Source organism: Denticeps clupeoides, unplaced genomic scaffold, assembly GCF_900700375.1.
Source record: "Denticeps clupeoides unplaced genomic scaffold, fDenClu1.1, whole genome shotgun sequence".
NCBI classification, from domain to species: Eukaryota; Metazoa; Chordata; class Actinopteri; order Clupeiformes; family Denticipitidae; genus Denticeps; species Denticeps clupeoides.
In genome coordinates this window covers 5838-24564 of record NW_021629727.1, presented here as the reverse complement: position 1 = coordinate 24564, position 18727 = coordinate 5838, and the positions used below count along the sequence as shown (strand labels likewise).

The 18727-nt window shown below is 42.6% G+C and overlaps 3 protein-coding genes across 5 annotated transcripts in view; 2 read left to right on the top strand and 1 right to left on the bottom strand.

The window, feature by feature from the left end:
- LOC114772855 (myosin-16-like) overlaps positions 1 to 9267 on the top strand; it is a 27840-nt gene extending 18573 nt beyond the window's left edge. Inside the window, exons 17-22 of one of the 2 annotated variants that reach the window (XM_028965573.1) lie at positions 5911 to 6114; positions 7759 to 7884; positions 7965 to 8135; positions 8318 to 8518; positions 8757 to 8900; positions 8982 to 9267. In XM_028965573.1, coding sequence (XP_028821406.1) covers positions 5911 to 6114; positions 7759 to 7884; positions 7965 to 8135; positions 8318 to 8518; positions 8757 to 8900; positions 8982 to 9134 — 999 coding nt within the window. In that variant the 3' untranslated portion in view covers positions 9135 to 9267. Of the gene's footprint in view, positions 1 to 5910; positions 6115 to 7758; positions 7885 to 7964; positions 8136 to 8296; positions 8519 to 8756; positions 8901 to 8981 lie in introns of both variants that reach the window. The other variant, XM_028965572.1, reaches the window with a different exon arrangement.
- Positions 1283 to 5558, top strand: LOC114772856 (OCIA domain-containing protein 2-like). 2 transcript variants are annotated; one of them, XM_028965574.1, is made up of 7 exons: positions 1283 to 1589; positions 1726 to 1804; positions 3593 to 3646; positions 3740 to 3787; positions 4304 to 4412; positions 4949 to 5022; positions 5163 to 5558. In XM_028965574.1, the coding sequence occupies exons 1-6, from the start codon at positions 1518 to 1520 to the stop codon at positions 5019 to 5021; spliced, it is 435 nt and encodes a 144-aa protein (XP_028821407.1). In that variant the 5' UTR covers positions 1283 to 1517; the 3' UTR covers position 5022; positions 5163 to 5558. The 2 variants fall into 2 exon arrangements, with proteins under 2 accessions (XP_028821407.1, XP_028821408.1); XM_028965575.1 differs by lacking the exon at positions 4304 to 4412.
- LOC114772852 (growth arrest-specific protein 7-like) lies at positions 9255 to 18727 on the bottom strand. The gene is made up of 8 exons (XM_028965568.1): positions 18653 to 18727; positions 17717 to 17790; positions 16187 to 16265; positions 14800 to 14928; positions 14508 to 14631; positions 12608 to 12687; positions 12142 to 12240; positions 9255 to 11504 (listed from the first exon to the last, which is right to left on the bottom strand). Exons 1-8 carry the CDS (start codon positions 18725 to 18727, stop codon positions 11391 to 11393), a joined length of 774 nt encoding a protein of 257 aa, XP_028821401.1. The 3' UTR covers positions 9255 to 11390.

Sequence of the window (18727 nt, the reverse complement as noted above, 5' to 3'; positions counted from 1 at the left end):
CTGTGAGTGAAGGTTACCGCCAACACCCTCCTCTGCCCAGAGAAGGCTGAAGATCATTTCTTGGATTCCTTTCTTGACAATGTGTGTGTGGGTGGTGATATAGTGCTCAGTATACCTTTTCACATGCTTGTGTGACCGTGGTTATCAGGTTGTGACATGTCCTGTATGCAATCTGTCCAGTTCAAAGCTGAGGTGTGTCCTATAGGTCATTATGGATAACAATTTTCTCTGAATAGCTTTTTCTGATGTAATAACCATGATAACAGAGACATTGTTTCTTTGGGTCTTGGTCTTGCAGCAGTAGCAGTAAAGGCCATTACCTATGAATGAGTTGTACGTATGCTATGATACACACTGTTTCACTGCACTACTGTATGTGTGTCTACACTTTGTGTGGTTCTGTGTTACAATCTATGGTAAGCTGCTTAATCATTTATTGTGCTTAGGAATTAGCTTGAATAAATGTGCACTAGTTAAAATCTGGGCCCTATATAGTAAATATTACCAGTATATACTTAATATTGTTAATATTACCAGTACACACTTAATATTTATTAGTATAATTTCAAACAATTTCGTCTTGGCTAATTGAAATAACTGACTAGTTACCTATTGGGCTGCACTCAAAAATGTAAAAAAAAATATGACTCCATGACGGAATATGAATTAGCCATTCACATGGTTAATAATAATCTTGTGGTAAACCTGATTTTATATTTTAACAGGTTTTGTGTGTGGTCCAGGTTGGACAGTGTCATGTTTATGCTGAGGTTGACCAGAGGGTGAGGCAGTGGTGGCCTAGCGATTAAGGAAGCGGCCCCATAATCAGAAGGTTGCCGGTTCAAATCCCAATCCGCCAAGGTGCCACTGAGGTGCCACTGAGCAAAGCACCGCCCCCACACACTGCTCCCCGGGCGCCTGTCATGTTCACTTCATATGGTCACATTCACTCACACAATCAGAATCACCTCTTAGTCCTTCCCAGTGTCGCAGCAGCTGGAGACCATCCATGCAATCTCCGCCCACAACTCCATCCGAAGGTGTAAGGCCCCATGGCCCTGGTTGCATTCAGTGAAAAGCAAATATGAAAGTTGCTATAATTCTTCTGTAGCAAATCTGGTTTTGCTGCAATGTGCATCATATGGATGCCAATGACAAAACGGGGTTTGTTAACCCGTTTTCATATGGGGTTCTTTTTTTTTTTCTGGCCTCAGTAATGAGACGTCAGTGCTTGATTGTCATAGTGGAGGAATTTTACTCTTTTTTCTAGTTTGTTGTGACTTTTTACCAGAAGCACAAAATGAATAACCGACACACCGTCTTGCCATACCTTACAGACCATTACAACAGCCAATCTGATGGCCAGTGGGTGGAGTTTGTCTAATGTTTACTCTAGCTGGGGCTGGAACACAGCAGAAAAAGAAAGAGAACTACGAGACGGGTGGAAATTCGTCTTCTCGTCGTAAACATTTTAGATTTTTGCGGGGGTAAGAAATCAGAATACGCCATAAGAAACCATGAGCTCAGAGGCAACTGAGGGCAGTGTGGCTGTGGAATCCAAGGAGGCTGCACCAGGAAGCCAGAAGAAGGTAATCATATATCAGTTCTTTTCTACCTTTTTTCTGTATGTAGCTGCGAACAGAGGGTCAATTTTTTAAAAGTTCTGTTCGGATTGGAAATTTTGTCAGCAATCCTTTGTTAAGTTTTGAATATGTTATTTTTCAGTGTGGAAAAGGACACATTCAAAGGGAGGAGGTGAGAAAGATATGGAGGGAGTGTCAGGAGGAGAGTTTCTGGTACAGAGGTATGGATATTAACACACTGCACATTCTGAATTTCAGCACCTTAATAGTGGTCCATGTGTTATTAACAGTAATCTTTATTTGTGGTTTTCTGGTTGAACCCTATATCTTCTACAGATCTTTCACACATTGGCAGGATTTACTAAATCAAAAGCACATAATTCTCATGTTGGGCAAATAAGTGGTTTAGTTGCAAATTCCTGCACATCTGTCAGCAACAAGTCTTTGCAGTGCAAGGGCGATCTTGAAGGAGATCAAAAGTCCTACGGGAAGTTATTTTTTACACTACATTACACTATAATGTTGTAAGGTGGAAAAAAACTGGTCTGTGACTTTTTCATGCGTTAATGAAGACCCCCACTTTTTTCTGTTCGGACAAAGGAGAATTGTCAAAGGACGATCTGATTAGTCTATGGCAACCTTTTTGGTAGAATAAAATATAAAAAAAAACAATAACTCATTCAGGGGGTTCTGTCCCCCTCAGCTTCTTGGTTCATCGCCTCTGCTTTAGTAAAGAAAACAAGGCACTGTACAGTATTAAAAAAAATACTCGTCTGATGTTACCTGCACATAAAGAGGTTACAGCAATGAACAGTTTCTAATTTATTAACACCGGTAGATTACTATTGCAGCTACATGGAAATATTGAATGTAAAAAAGGTACCAATGTCACAGAAAAACCCAAAAGAAAAGAGAAAGAGGTAGAGGAAGAGAGAGAAAAGCCAGGCTTCAGAGAGGCTGCCTGGTCCAGGAGAAACAGGGAGAGTAAGGCTCTTTCTCGACATGACACCTCAAGCCATTTGCTGGCTTTTGACACCTCTTGCTTGGTGGAGGTTGCATCTTGAAGAAGATACAAGCAGGGGACCTTCACGAAAGACAAAAGCACAAAATGCCATGGACCTGGAATTCCCCATCTTACACTTTCCTCTTGATTCTCTGAGGTCCAGAGGTCCCTGGCTCTTTCACTATCTTTTCCTCTATCTTTTTCACCGTTTCTCTATTTTTCTAAAATGTTTCAATATTTCCATGTAACTGCAATAGGAATCTAACTGTGTAAATGTATTGGATAATAAATTAGTTTGATTCCTGTAACTTCCTGCCTCTTTATGTCCAGGTAACATCAGACGAGTTCAATACATTGCTAATAATTAACGGACTCAGATGAATAAAATCTGATGTCCACTCTTCACTGCCGGGCTGGATTACATTTTTGGATCTTTACACTGTACTATACAATATAATTATTAAAATGCAAATGTATTAAATTTGTGCCTACCTTCTTCTGGCTGAACAGCTGAGGGGTGAAAGAGATTATGATGACCATTTATCAATCCGCACAGATGTGGGGCTCAAGAACCCCCTCTCCAGTCTATTAGATTAAAATTACATCACTTTTTACCAGCAGTTGGTGACCGTATCTCTTACTCGTACGTGATGATTTGCTAAAAGCGCCCATGTAGGGCCACGTTACTTTAAACAACCAGTGAAGGGTGTCGTTTCCAGTGTTTGCACCATAGTGATGGCAAGTGCCTGCTAATGCATGTCTCTCACGCACAGAATAAAGAAGCTCGGGTTTGAGGAATGTTTTACTGACAAGTGTGACCCCTTGACCCTGAATGCCTATGTTAGTAGCATAGTTTCATCACAGTCATTTTTTATTTGGACAGAACCAGTTAAATCCATTCAAATGTTTAAAATACTCTTTAACATGATTTCAACTTTAATTTCGAAACAAATATTTAACAGGAGTCGTCTGAAACCATCTGTAATGAATGTGTGTGCTTTTGTAGCTCTCCCTCTATCTCTGGGGAGCATGACGGTCACCGGTGCTCTCATCTACCAAGGTAAGGGCTCCCTCTCGTAACCATGGGTGTCCCCATGAAGAGTGAGATCATGGTTCAGTGTTTTATTCTCTGCTGTTCATGTTTCCCACACAGGAGTGTGGAAGACATCAGTGCGCTTTGGACCTTTTCCTAAACTTGCATGTAAGTACTGGAATGGCAGCCACATGATTACATTTACATTTACAGCATTTATAAGATGCCCTTATCCAGAGTGACTTACAATCAGTAGTTACAGGGACAGTCCCTCCCTAGAGATACTCAGGGTTATGTGTCTTGCTCAGGGACACAATGGTAGTAAGTGGGATTTGAATCTGGTTCTTCTGGTTCATAGGTGAGTGTGTTACCCACTAGGCTACTACCACCACCACCACATGATTCACACTATACAAACCACGCAACTATACAACACAATGTATATTTCTAAAATTCATTCTTTAAACATGTTCCCTGAATGGCACGTACATAATATAATCATAATATAAGACAAAAAGACTAAATGAACCACAGAGTTTTCTGAACATGTTCATCTCCTGGCTAATCAGATTTGTGTGCATTAGAGGTGAAATAAAGGTGAGATGACCATGAAGTAATATTATGCATAAAACAAACATGAATAAAATTTTACCCCAAATTAAGTCCCGACCTTTTCCTTTGTAGTGGCAGGAATTGTTGGATTTGCGGTGGGGAAAGCCTCCTACCTAAGCACTTGCCGAGAAAAATTCCAGAAGCTTGGCCCTGATTTTCCCTTTGGGTCAGGGTTTAGACCGTAAGTGGGCATCAGCTTTCATTCCTAAAAATTCCATTGTCTTCAATAATACTTTCATACAGCCATACAAAACCTATTTCAACATTTAATAACCAATCAGCAACAACACTGATGGATAAAGTGAAGAACACTGAGGATCAGCTAACAGTGGTACCTGTCGACAGGGGAATATATTATGCACCAGGTGATCAGCCAGTTCTTGAAACTGACCAATCACATGGATGTTGTTTACCTGGGTAGGGGTGGCAGCAGTATGGATGATGTAATGCTCTGGAGAACCATAAACAAAAAAACATGGGACACGTTATACCTCTTCATGTCTTGATGGGTCAGATCCCTTTCGACAGCATTAGGCAGATACTGTAAATTATGCTGGTAGTTTTAATGTAGTGGCTGATTGGTTTTGTCTGGTGGTAAAACAGTAAACATTGTTGTGCCAAAGTTTTCTTATGATGTGTGCTGGAAACAGAAGATCAGAAGCTGTCACTTCTTGTGTGTTTTGGGGTCAAAAGTTGTGAACGTTGTGCGTTTGGCAGGCACTGTCACCATGTGTGTGAAAAATGCAAAGAACAGGGAGTGCAGGTACCACCGGCTCAGCCGAGCAATTAAGGTAAAAATGCACACATGGACACACACACACACACACACACACACACGCATGTAAACACACACACACACACACACACACACACACACACACACACACACACACACACACTGTGTAATAACTTTCCATTCTGCTTATTACAGGAGTCATGGAATCCTTCAAATGCCTGGAATTGTAAAAGAGAACAAGCATCTGTTCTTAATAAAAGTTCATTTTTAATAATTTTGTTGGTCTTTTATTGAGAATATTGTTCATTTTGATTATCGATTTCTATCACATTGTTGGTTGTTCGACCGAACCACGACTATTCTCTAGAACGGCCCTTATCTGTACTTTCTCCTGGAACCAGATGTTGCTGAACCACGGCTTTGCCCCTGACTACTCGATCATCTCGTCCTTGTAAAATCCCATTGACACCCACCGCCTGACTGCGATCCACCTTGCCACATTTCACTTTGAGCACTCCACAGTCCCCCAGCCCACCTCCAGTTCCCCTTCTCCCAACAAGGAGCCTGTTCATGAAGTTATTACTCATATGAAGTTACTTGCCAATTGTCTTCTGTGTTTTCACAGTGTTTCTTGATGCAGCTTCATTATAATGAAGCAGTGATGAGCTGATGAGCATGATAAATTAGCAGTAGTTAAGGGGTCTAATTAAGGGGTCTAATCTACTCTTCATCTGATGTGGCACAATGTTTTTAGGCTGCAGTGAAAAAAAAATTATATTGTAATGACTTTTGACGAATTCTTGCATTCTGCATGTGTGTATATTATATATGTTATATACATTATATATATTCTACCTTCACAATAAAAAGATGTTCTTCTATTTATTATTTAGATGCATTAATTACAAATGAAGCATTTGAAGTGTTTGGTGTGTGGTCTCAGGATCTGCAGACTCGCTTGGAAGAAGAAGTGCGGCAGCAGGAAGAGCTGAGAGAGGAACGATCGCTGCTGGAGCGGCGCTGCAGTCAGCTGATGGTGGAGGGGGAGGAGCGCCGCACCAACCTGGAGGCTGCAGAGAGAGTCCGAAGAGCTCTGGAGACTGAGCTCCAAGAAAGCACTGATAAATACAGCCACATCAACAACCAGGTAACACTGTCACTGCACCATCACATCAACAAATTGGTAACACTGCCACTGCCCTGCCACTGCAAAAATCAGGTAGCACTGTCACTACATCATAACCTGAACAACCAGGTAACACTGCCACCGCAAAAATCAGGTAGCACTGCATCATCACCTCAAAAATCATTAGAACTGTCACTACATCATCACCTCAACAACCAAGTAACACTGTCACTACATCATCACCTCAACAACCAGGTAACAATGTCACTGCATCATTACCTCAAAAACCAGGTAACAATGTCACTGCATCATTACCTCAAAAAACAGGTAACACTGTCACTGCATTTTACCTCAAAAACCAGGTAACACTGTCACTACACCATCACATCAACAACCACGTAACACTGTCACTGCACCATCACCTTAACAAATTGGTAACACTGCCACTGCACTGCCACCACAAAAATCAGATAGCACTGTCACTACATCATAACCTGAACAACCAGGTAACACTGCCACCGCAAAAATCAGGTAGCACTGTCACTAAACTGCAACCTCAGCAACCAGGTAACACTGTCACTACATCATCACCTCAACAACCAGGTAACACTGTCACTGCATCATTATCTCAAAAACCAGGTAACACTGTCACTACATCATCACCTCAACAACCAGGTAACACTGTCACTGCATCATTACCACAAAAACCAGGTAACACTGTCACTGCATTTTACCTCAAAAACCAGGTAACACTGTCACTACACCATCACATCAACAACCAGGTAACACTGTCACTGCACCATCACCTCAACAACCAGGTAACACTGTCACTGCATCATCACCTCAAAAATCAGTAGAACTGTCACTGCATCATTGCCTCAAAAACCAGGTAACACTGACACTGCACTGCAACCTAAACAACGAGGTAACTCACTGCACTGCCACATCAACAACCAGGTAACACGATCACGACATCATCACCTCAACAACCAGGTAACAATGCCACTGCACTGCCACCTCAAAAATCAGGTAGCACTGTCACTGCAACCTCACCAACCAGTTAACACTGTCACTGCATCATCACCTCAAAAACCAGAAAACACTGTCACTACACCATCACCTCAACAACCAGGTAACACTGTCCCTACACCATCACTGTCACTACACCATCACCAACAACCAGGTAACACTGTCACTGCACCATCAACAACCAACCTGCATAAAAATTTAGTTACAAGGAGGATGGGTCCTAATTATCTCAAACACATCTCAAAATTTACAGTGGAATACCCCAATAAATGGTAAAAGAAGGTATTTTTCCACGTCTCTCAAAGCTTTAACAACATTGAAAACTACTGGATAGATTTCAAAAGAACAGTGCATGCAGGATGACCCAAAAATGTTGTTGCTGGGACAGAGTCAGGTTTTCTGACTGTTGTGTGCCGGAATTTTCTGTATTGTAGTGTTTGTAGTTTTTGTAAAATGTAACCTTGCCATTTTTGTGATCAGTTTTGCTCACTTATCTATGCACAGTAAAGTGAAAGTGAACGTTCTAGCACCGTAGAACATAACAGAGCAGAACATAAACAGACTAAATCCAGTTGTAATAAACTTAACGCTGTATCACAGCTAAAACCTTTTTTCTCAACAACTCTCACACTGCAGCTGCAGATGGCCGTCAGCGGTAAGAGAAAGTTGGAGGTGGACCTGCAACAGCTTACCCATGAGCACGAGGAGCTGCAGGGAGAGCTGCGGGGAGCCAATGAAAAGGCCAAGAAAATCAGCATTGAGGTATGGAGCTGTCCTGAACATGCTTTTACATTTGGGACATAAGAGAATAAAAGGTTATTCCTGTGTGCCATGTGGGGCAGGTGGCCCGTGTAGCTGAAGAGCTGAGGCTAGAGCAGGAGCGTTCCCAAAACCTGGAGAAGCTGAAGAAAGGCCTAGAGAACCAGATTAAGGACCTGACCACCAGGCTGAATGAAGCAGAACAGCTGACAGTGAAAGGAAGCAAGAAGATGATCCAGAAGCTGGAAGGAAGGGTAAATACACAAAACACACCAAGATAATAAGATGAGTAATAAGACGGCCTCGCTGAACCATTTAGGCCTTTGATGATTTGTGGAAACCTCGCAGTTTTATCTGTTTTATGTATTTAGTTGTGGCCACCATGTCATGCAATGATGGCACAATCATTTCTTAGTTGGTTTCATGCTCTGCTCAGGCAAAGGAGTTAGAGCTGGAGCTGGAGACAGAGCAGAAGAAGCATGCAGAGACGGTGAAGACCCTAAGGAAAAATGAGAGGCGACTCAAGGAGCTGCTCTTCCAGTCAGAGGAGGACCAGAAGAACCAGCAGAGGATGCAGGAGCTGCTGGAGAGGCTGCAGACCAAAATGAAGGCCTACAAAAGACAAGTGGAGGAGGCAGTAGGTTGTTTTTTGTTAATATATCATTATGCACTGGTGATACAAGTCACTTGGCTAAGGTTCTATGTGTCTATTCATGTCCTAGTCCATGTATCTCTTTTTTTTCATTTTAATTCTAGAATGATTTCCTCATTACTAAATTAAACAATATGTGTTTAATGCCCGCTATGGTGGTAGAATGTGCAGAATATGTTCTGGTGTAGTAACATGCTCTCATGAACGTCCCATATCTGCTCAGGAGGAACAGGCCAATATGAACCTGGCCAAGTATAGGAAGACGGTTCATGAGCTGGATGATGCTGAGGAACGCGCTGATATCGCTGAGTCTGCGCTCACAAAGATCCGCACCAAGAACCGGGGGAGCCTCAAAGGCCACTCGTCTGTAAGCTTGAGCTTTGGTCACAGCGCTGCGAGGGCATTTTTTTTTTGTATATGACTAAAAAATGTTGCCATGTCATTTTAGGGTTACAGCACTCCATACGCCGGGCTTGTGAGATCACCCAGCTCTGCAGGGTCAGAGGGCAGAGGAGAGAAGATCATCAACGATGATGAGGATTCAGTCAGTTCCCTCATTCCTGCGTATCTCAACTCTTTGAAGAAACTGATGGTGGATTAGTAGAACCTGAAATATTCCAGAGGGAAAAGCCAAATTAAAAGCCATTTAGTTATAAGCATTTTGATGTGTAATGTGGAATAACAACTCAAATACAATATGTACAACACTTGAGCCTTAAAATACTATAATCAAAGTTAGCATTTATTGTATTTCTTATAGTTCTTTTACATTTTTTATATTTTCTAACCAGGGCATATATCATGGTGTGCAGCTACAAAGCATTTGATTTATTTTTCCAGAAACGATAAAGCAGTCCTGAGCTCCATCATTAGCCAAGCAGTTGAATATACAGGGAGATATATTTAAGGCCCTATACACGATGTAATAATGAGTCCAGAATGAGGAAATAGGGCGCGTCGATGTAATTATTCAACCGTAAATATCATAGTATGGGTAAACATGACTGCATGACTAGATGATTCTACTGAAGACAACCTTCATGAACGAACATGCACCATTAAACAGATAGAATAAGCGTTATGAAACACGGCACCACAGCAGTGTGTGGGGACAGTACCTTGATCAAAGAGACATCAGTGGCACCTTGGCAGTTCAGGATTTGAACCCACAACCTTCTGATTGTGGGTCCACTTCCTTACCTGCTAGGCCACCACTGCCCACCTTACACTGAAGCAATCCACCCATCCAAGATTTCTAGGTAGGAAGAGGTGAAGAGGTAGAGAGCAAAAATGCATGTAAGAGATGTTTTTGCACATGGATATGTTTAATGCGGATGCAGTCAAATGACGAAAGGGGCATGTTCATATCTGAGGAACCTTCTCTCGCAATACCTCTTACTGCAGTTATGCTGGATTTATATTGGCATCAAGGATGTCTGTTACTGCATCTCTCTTCATGGAAATCATGTAAGGAGCACAGGGCTGCCTGTTTTTATGAGATTCTGGATATTGTGATGTAACACATTTTTATTGTAGCAATAAGGAGCTATTTTATATACATGGAAAGTTTGTATTATTCGATCAACATTTTGTAAACATTTGTTCCTATAAAATTCATCTCTTTAATTCATAAAATGCAGTTATTAGCAACAAAACAGGGAAGTATGCATGCACAACTGCTCTAATACTCATGAATGGAAAATACACAGGACAGTAAAGATATTTTACCCTAAAAAAGTAATAAATCCTCATCATATATATATTCAATTTGATTGTTTTGTAAAATAAGCTATAACTGTAAGGCATTAACCAGCTCATTGTGACTTTTTTAATTGCAATGCACATTTTAGTGATAAATACGTACAGATTGTAAAATAAAGCAGATTTGCATAACTATTAGTAGCAGTGCTGGACAGTAACATCTATGAATACAAAATGTGAAACTGATCATTGCAGATCAGCACTTCAAATATCTCCCCAGCAACAAAACAAAAGTTATTTCGTTTAAAACATATAAAAACATAAAACATATCCCGAAATGATCCATATATTATCTGTACCTCTTCCATTATATACATCCACATTTTCCAAAAATGTTCGTAATTTCACACCAAATTATAACATTTTGTGTTGCAGAGTAATTTAATGCACCGAATATTACATCCCATTGTACACTTTTCTGCAGTTGTATTGAAAGGGTCTGAAGGTGGAGGTGGCCTGACATCCTGGCTGTAGTTGTGCCCAAATGACAAAGACAGGATGTAAAGCTCATTCAACAGAATGCCACAAAACTGGAGGGACTAACACCTTTAATGTGCTTGGAAGTTGTATACCTGCATAATAACATACATTAATAAATTAGCAAATAACAATAATAAAAAACTTCAGATGTCTCAATATCAATGATGAAGATTTGGCAGAAAGTGCAAATACCAGGGGTTATCGAAATTTTCTGATGTTATTATAAAGCAGCAGAGGCAAAAAAAATCAATAGATCAATATTTTTAGAAAAGGAACAAGATGAAACATTCGAAAAAGGCATCAGACACTGATCGTGTTTGAACAGAGATTTCTTCCCGCTTCTGGATTAAAAGGTGTCATCTGTGACCTACAGTAGAGGTGAGTGTTTGTTCCATCCGCAGAGCAGTGTGGTGCTATCAGAAGAAAAGGAGCTTCATATGGTCCATGAGATTAAGATCTTCCTGGAGTCTGTCAGGGGTTACAATTGCATCATCCCATTGTTGGAATGTTTAATACAAGCCTACGTTGGTACGGTAAATAGTATAAGGATCTACCACTGGGGTCCGATGGAATATTGTGTCCTTGTGTGATGATAAGAACCCCTTGGTGCCCCTGGTCAGATCTCCATGTTCACCGGTCTCACAGAGCCAGTCATGTGTTCCTTCACCCACAGCTCCCTGTCTTTAGCTGGATCCACAGTATGGAGGAGGTGGTCCACTGGCTGCATAGTCTACCCACACACACACACACACACATTGTCAAAACATCAAAATAACTACTTCATCATTTACAGTAATTTAAAAAAAACCTGAAATGTCTCCCATCAGATCATCAAGGTGGTAGTAGCCTAGTGGGTAACACACTCGCCTATGAACCTATAATCCCGCTTACTACCTGAGCAATACACTTAACCCAGAGTGTCTCCAGGGGGGGACTGTCCCTGTAAATACTGATTGTAAGTCGCTCTGGATAAGGGCGTCTGGTAAATGCTGTAAATGTAAATGTAATCCATGTGAAGTGAACCATTACCTGATATACTGAAAACAATAATTATATTAACAAACATTTCTAATGTTTCCTTGTGTGTGTGTGTGTGTGTGTGTGTGTGTGTGTGTGTGTCAAATTTCATATACATTTATCCTGTCCAATAGTGTATATTCGTTTGAATTCCCAATTATTCACATTTAGTAATCCTGGGTTCACCAGCTAATGGGCCCCTTGTGGATCTGCCCGGACTTTCAGGGGGGCTCTCCAAAAAACAATCATAACCAGCCTTTGGTATGATATTGCTGGGGAGCTTCAAATGATACAGCATGCTGATGGACCAGACTGTACAACAGTTTAGCCCCGCAAAAATGGTCACTTACACTTTGGTTGAACATGTCCGTCTCATGACGCAGTGTGGTGTACTGGCACAGGTGCTGACGGATCATTTCGATCCTTTCTACCTCCAGCCTCTCCAGCTCCTGCAGACCGAATCTGAGATCAGTGTTAACTCGCTCACATGCTTATTTAGCTCCTCCCCTTATTCATCTTCAGAGAAGAGCAGAAGGGTGAAAATGCATACAGTACAACACATGGATGCATTACGGACACTCCATGAAATCATAACAACTGCTGTTGTCGGAGATATATGTGGGAGTCCAAGCAAGCATGAGTAAGACCATCTGGGCATTCTGTGATGCCAGTGGACAAAGTTGGCAGTGCCACTACCCTGTAGTGCCACGTGCTGGAGGATCACAGGTTCCAAACAGTCCAAAAACCAACAAATATACTGGTTTACAGGTTTCTCTGATATTACTTCAGGCATTAAACGTGGGAAATGGGTCTTACCAGGCTAGTGGTGACCATCTCCTCAAACCATTTGGACTGGGCCTGGTTGTAGAGATCCACGCAGCGCATCAGTTCATCACCTGTAGGGAAAGCGCAAGTTCTCATGAGAATCCAAATATTTAATCAGATATGTCTGTTAAAACGATATATTTCATACATGAGAGCAGTTGGACAGTTGCTCTGTTTTTTATTGAGAGAAATCATCTCAGAGGTTGCGATTCAAGTCCTATTAATGTCTGCTGCTCGTTTAGGTGTCTGCTCCGGCTCCTTTTCCTTTGTTTGGACGACCTTTTCATCCCATCCTAATGGAATTCAAGGAATTTATACAGCATGAAAACTCCGCCTTCTTAGTTTGAGGTTGAGCAGCATTGTCAGGTTTAGCATGTTCAATAAAGAAGCCAAGTGCTCTAAAACTCGCTTTAAAAAAGAGACCAAAAGGGAACAAAATAAAATGGGCTGAAAAATAAAAACGGGGGACAGATCAAACAGATCAAACTCAGGAACAAGTGACGTAAAAGTCAGCACAGCAGTGGCCAGATTTAATGGCATTAAAAAGCAACAACACAGAACACAATCCAACACAATCTACATACACTGAGGAACGCACTGAGGAACATGGCTGTGGTCCGTTTCAGGGACCATGTCCTTCAAATTGAATCAATGAATCCCACCAGGATTTTTGAAGACACCTTCAAACGTGTCCTTTTCCCGGGCGCTTGATGGGTTAAATGCAGAGGACAAACTTCACTGTGTGCACCGTGTGCTGTGCTGCTGTGTATCACATGTGACAATCACTTCACTTTAAAACTTTAAAAGGTAGGTAAGGTTGTGAAGACCCCAGTGATTGGAACCAGAATATCCTTGTGGCCAATTGACTTTTGTAATCATTTTGTCTATTTGCCCATAACTATTTTTGCGGGAGACAAAAGTAACATTAAAGTAACCATCTTATTTCAACTTGTGTCATTAGTTACATTAGTTACATAATATAAATTCTAATCATCTTGTAGAATTATATATACAAGGGACAGCAGAACTACCTCCAGATCAACACTGGAAAGACCAAAGAGCTGTTGGTAGAGAGCTACAGGTTCCTTGGTGTTCATCTGAACAAAAACCTGGACTGGATTCACACCTCTGATGCCCTCTACAGGAAGGGGCAGTACCTGCTGCGGAGGCTCAGGTCTTTGTGGAGGAGTGGGTGAAGCCCACTCTTGAAGACCTTTTATGACTCTGTGGTGGCCTCAGCCAGTGTGGCCTGCTGAGGAGGTAGCATCTCTGCTGGGGACAGGAAGAGACTGAACAGGCTGATCCGGTGGGCCAACTCTGTTCTAGGATGCCCTCTGGACCCAGTGGAGGTGGTGAGTGACAGGAGAATGGTGGCTAAGCTATCATCCCCTGATGTGGGATTGAGTGATTCAGGTCTTTCCTGCAAACCAGTGGTGGCAATGGTGGCCTAGCGGTTGAGGAAGCGGCCCCGTAATCAGAAGGTTGCCGGTTCGAATCCCGATCTCAACTTCTCTCAGGTGCAATATGTGTATGTCTACCCACAGTGTACTTATGCAAATATATATTTTATGTATATATCGACATATTTTTATTCTTACAACTCAAATTTGACTGTTTTATTTTTTCTATTCTATGACTATTTATTTGCTTAGTTGTACATTGAACTTTTATATTATACAGTGGACATTGTGTCTGTACTATTGTTTTTTGCTGCTCTTACCTTGTACTGTCCACTTCCTGCCATGACAATGTAAATTTCTCACTTGTGGGAATGATAAAGGATCATCTTATCTTATCTTATCTTATCTTATCTTATATGTACATAAAGAAAGACAACAGCAACAACAAAACAATGTCAGACAAGTCAGACTCCCACAGATAAGAAGCTCACCTGCTTGTGTGGACTTCCTGCGAGCCTTTCTGATTTCCTCCTCCACCTTGGTACTGAGTTTTGTCTCCAGCTGCAGCGTCTTCAGGTCCAGGTCTTTTTGCCGTTCAGCCAGAGCTTTACGAGCCTGAAAAAAGATGCGGCCCGGCTAAGAACTACACAGCACAAACTACACAGCACAATAAATCTAACTAAATGGAAATGTAACTAGGAGTAAGTCATAAAAAAACGGGAATGTTCTCCAGGTTTACGTTGAAAGAGTCCACACCTCAGTCTTAATCTGGCGAAGGCCTACCTTCTCCACAGCCGTGTAGCAGCCGGCCAGCTGCTTCCGCAAGTCCGTGATGCTATGGTCGAACTTCTTCATGTCTTTTTTAAAACTGTCGCGGAACGTCAGCAGCGGCTTCTCCACCTCGCTGTGCAGCTGAATGGAAAATGAGAAAATTCACATTGAGACTGCATTGCAGAGTGTAAAACCTCCACCAGGGTGCGCTGTAATCATTTACTGCTGCATCAGATTATGAGCGCGTGTGATTATGATTTAGAACTTTTTAATGTGCACACACAGTCCATTATAAATCCAGAGCAACGTACAATCAGTAGTTACAGGGACAGTCCCCCCTTGGAGCAACTTGGGGTTAAGTGTCTTGCTCAGGGACACAATGGTAGTAAGCGGGATTTGAACCTGGGTCTTCTGGTTCCTAGGCGAGTGTGTTACCCACTAGGCTACTACCTAGTGGGTATCACCTACAAATCAACCTTCAACCTTTCTTTAAATATACACGACAATCTGCTACATGTTATGCAACAATATGTTTTTATATTTAGAGCTTAATCTTGACTTTTTGCAAAAAAACATGCATACAAAATGTCATTTTTTGAGTTTGGCTCTAGAAAGACTGGCCTCTGGGGACCACAGCCGTACATCTGGTCTTCCAGGACTTCCTGTCTGTAACACACACTCTCCACCCCACCCTCCGCACCCCAGCTGTGCTCCAGAATGTTCCACATCCAGAGACACACACACACACACACACACACACACACACACACACACACACACAGCAGGCATGTGCACACACCCTCATAACGAAAAAAAAAAAAAAAGTACCTGCCGCGAGTCTGAAATTCGTAGGACACTGTGATTCGCAGCCAGTCTGCTGAATTCCCTACTAGTGATCTGGTGTGAAATATGACAGGCAGCGGTAATAAGGCCGGTGCTGATGTTTTACACGCTACGCTGCAGTGGAAACAACAAATGTTGGCTTCATTTACAGGCAAACAAAGAGAAACTGGGGAAGGAAAAGAGAACCAGAACATATGTACAAAGCGGCCAGCCTTCAACAAAGACGCATGAGGCGGGCGAACAAAGTCGGGGTTAAATGGTCATGTGTACCGAATGTCCAGTCCTCAATGTCCAGCACTGTGTGACCCATGCTGCCTGCTAAATGTGTTTTTAATTCTAACCAAATGCACTGCTACAGCCTATAGATCTGTCACGGGTGGTTTGGTTAATACGTCAGCGTTTTCCCCAAAAAGTTCACTCTGGAACCCGTTTTCGGCCCCTGAACAGTGTGGACGGGGTCTTCGATTCATCAAATGTGTTCCTGATACAAGATCCAGTGTAAAAATGTTTGAGTGGGGCCTTCCCAGGCTGGGACCCTGTACGTGGGTTCACTCACCTTGGAGGAAAACTTCAGGTGGACCTCCGCCTCGTCTGCCAGGCTCTTCTTAACCTGGGCCCAGGCCTCCCCCAGCGTCCTGAAACAGAGAGGCGGTGGTGAGGACCTCCTGCCTGCTGCAGGTCTGCTGTAGGGACGCCTCCTTCGTCATCTCCTGCATATATGTGCTCTGCATGTACGTTCTCCATCATTTGTCTCAGCGCTTTACAATTTCTCCCTGCCCAGTGTAGAAGACGTCTTTACTTGCCAGTTTAAGTACTACACACAGTAGTTAGGGGCAGTGGTGGCCTAGCGGTTAAGGAAGTGGTTGCCGGTTCGAATCCTGATCCGCCAAGGTGCCACTGAGGTGCCACTGAGGAGGACAAATTTCACTGTGTGCACCGTGTGCTGTGCTGCTGTGTATCACAAGTGACAATCACTCCACTTTAACTTCTATTCACTTACCACTGTGTCCTGAGCAAGACATATAAGTCTCTCCAGGGGGACTGTCCCTGTAACTACTGGTGGTAAGGCGCTCTGGATAAGGGCTCCTGGTAAAAAGGGTAAAATGTACTGTAACTTTGTGTATTGAATCTTGTTTGCTTGGCACCTCACGGGAATTTGTTCATAAAGGATTGTGTCAATGCGGACAGCGGCAAGCTGCTGAAAGGTCACCCCGCAAGGTCCCTCCACTGCGGACGCACAAATGGCAAATTCAGGAATCAACAAGTGCCCGAGGACATGGCCACAGCAGCCAGCGCACACAACACCGACTGTCCCTGACTGCAACAAAGCCAGGCTGAGGTGGAACACAATGTTGTCATTGTGCCTTGTGTCCTGTGTGGGCGGAGCTCTGTTGCATAATCTCGATTCTATATTAAACAATAGGCCCTCTCTGTCAACTGCCACTGTAGCAATTGACAGGGACTCGTGTCACCTTAACGCGGAACATACATTTTGCCCGCATTATTCATAAAAATCGGCACGAGCCAGAAAACTTAATAAACACACAATGCCATGCCTCAGTATGTCTAATCAACATCACAAAAAAAAAAAAATCTCCACATGGCTGTCATCGGTTGATTTCTGGAACCGATACACCCAGATGCATAAACCATGTAAAAGTGCAGAGTTCTCTACGGGTGATTTTACTCCCAGGGCCTTAATTCCAGCACGGACAGAAACATGCATCCATCAGATTGCTCCGTTCAGCGTTACTCAGCGCTCCAAGCCAGAAATGCCCTCAAGGTCGGATTGAGCGATTGACCAATGGGTGATTTATTGAATGATTCAGTTGGGATGAGAATCTGCTCGTTCTTGCTCAATCTGCTGAGATCTGGTTTTGCCACATAACAAGAGAAAAAAAAAGCATCCGAGTTTCAGTTTGAAGATGACTGCAGTGACGTTTGGCTGATATGAAGACCAGGTAGGTAGTAAGTTGTTTTTGAATAAATAAGAACTACTGTGACTGCTCGGTGCTAAAAGCTCACCACAAACCATCTATGTCATGTCCTAGATCATTGTTAGCCTCCTCTGAAATCAAAGACTCACCCTTCCTCCTGTGCAGCTAGCGGAACCTGAGACAGTCGGAGCAGGCCTTTGGCATATTCATCCTCTATCTTATTCTGCAAAAATAAGTACAGTGAGACTAGCTGATGGAAACAATCGCGATAATATAAAACGTTTACAAATAGCTCATCAAATTCACATAAAAGCAAAGGAATTATGCCGAATGAAGTCCCAATCGATCACTTCACCCATGGAAAACATCGTGGGCCCTATTTTACAACCTAACATGTCTTTCTAAACCTCTCTTTGTGCTAATTTAGGATTTGATGATCTGCACTGTTGACAGGGGGTGATAGTAGCCTAGTGGGTAACACACTCACCTGTGAACCAGAAGACCCAGGTTCAAATCCCACTTACTACCATTGTGTCCCTGAGCAAGACACTTAACCCTAAGTTGCTCCAGGGGGGACTGTCCCTGTAACTACAGATTGTAAGTCGTTCTGGATGAGGGCGTCTGATAAATGCTGTAAATGTAAAATGTAAATGACAGCACAGTACATGCTTGGTGTACAGCGCCACCTACTCTGCCATCCTGAAATGAATGGTGGCACCAATGATCACAAAATTTAAATAATAATAATAACAGTAAATATGACTGAATATAGTAAATGCAATACAATGCAATGTGGGGTTAAAGTGTATATATATATATTGTGTTTGGGGTGTGCAAAAGCAAAAGGTGGCTGTGATAGGTGTACAAAGTTCACAGCTTACTGCGCTTCAGATAGAAACTTTTGTGGCGTGAGGCTGAGTGTCCACGCGCAGTGCACAACGTGAAGAGATTGTGGCATGGTGTAAAGCTTGCACTCCATGGGTCTGTGGTGGTGCGTTCAGCCCCGACATTCCTCGTCCTTGTCCCTCACCAGTGGAATAGAAAGTGATGGAGGGAAAAGTATGGAGGGAACTTGGAGTACAGACCAGAGTGGCCTGCTGGAGTGCCACATCTTCCATCGTCACCTCACACATAATCCCCAGGCAGGAAGAGCGCGTCAT

What these genes read in the sequence shown, in the direction of transcription:
- LOC114772856 (XM_028965574.1), top strand. Translation starts at nt 1,518, where the DNA reads ATGAGCTCAGAGGCAACTGAGGGCAGTGTGGCTGTGGAATCCAAGGAG. An exon ending in GGAGAGTTTCTGGTACAGAG is followed by an intron (nt 1,805 to 3,592) that starts GTATGGATATTA and finishes GTGCTTTTGTAG; the next exon opens with CTCTCCCTCTATCTCTGGGG. An exon ending in ACCTTTTCCTAAACTTGCAT is followed by an intron (nt 3,788 to 4,303) that starts GTAAGTACTGGA and finishes TTTCCTTTGTAG; the next exon opens with TGGCAGGAATTGTTGGATTT.
- LOC114772852 (XM_028965568.1), bottom strand. Translation starts at nt 18,727, where the DNA reads ATGACGCGCTCTTCCTGCCTGGGGATTATGTGTGAGGTGACGATGGAA. An exon ending in GCTACACGGCTGTGGAGAAG is followed by an intron (nt 14,632 to 14,799) that starts GTAGGCCTTCGC and finishes ATCTTTTTTCAG; the next exon opens with GCTCGTAAAGCTCTGGCTGA. An exon ending in AGATGGTCACCACTAGCCTG is followed by an intron (nt 12,241 to 12,607) that starts GTAAGACCCATT and finishes TTCGGTCTGCAG; the next exon opens with GAGCTGGAGAGGCTGGAGGT.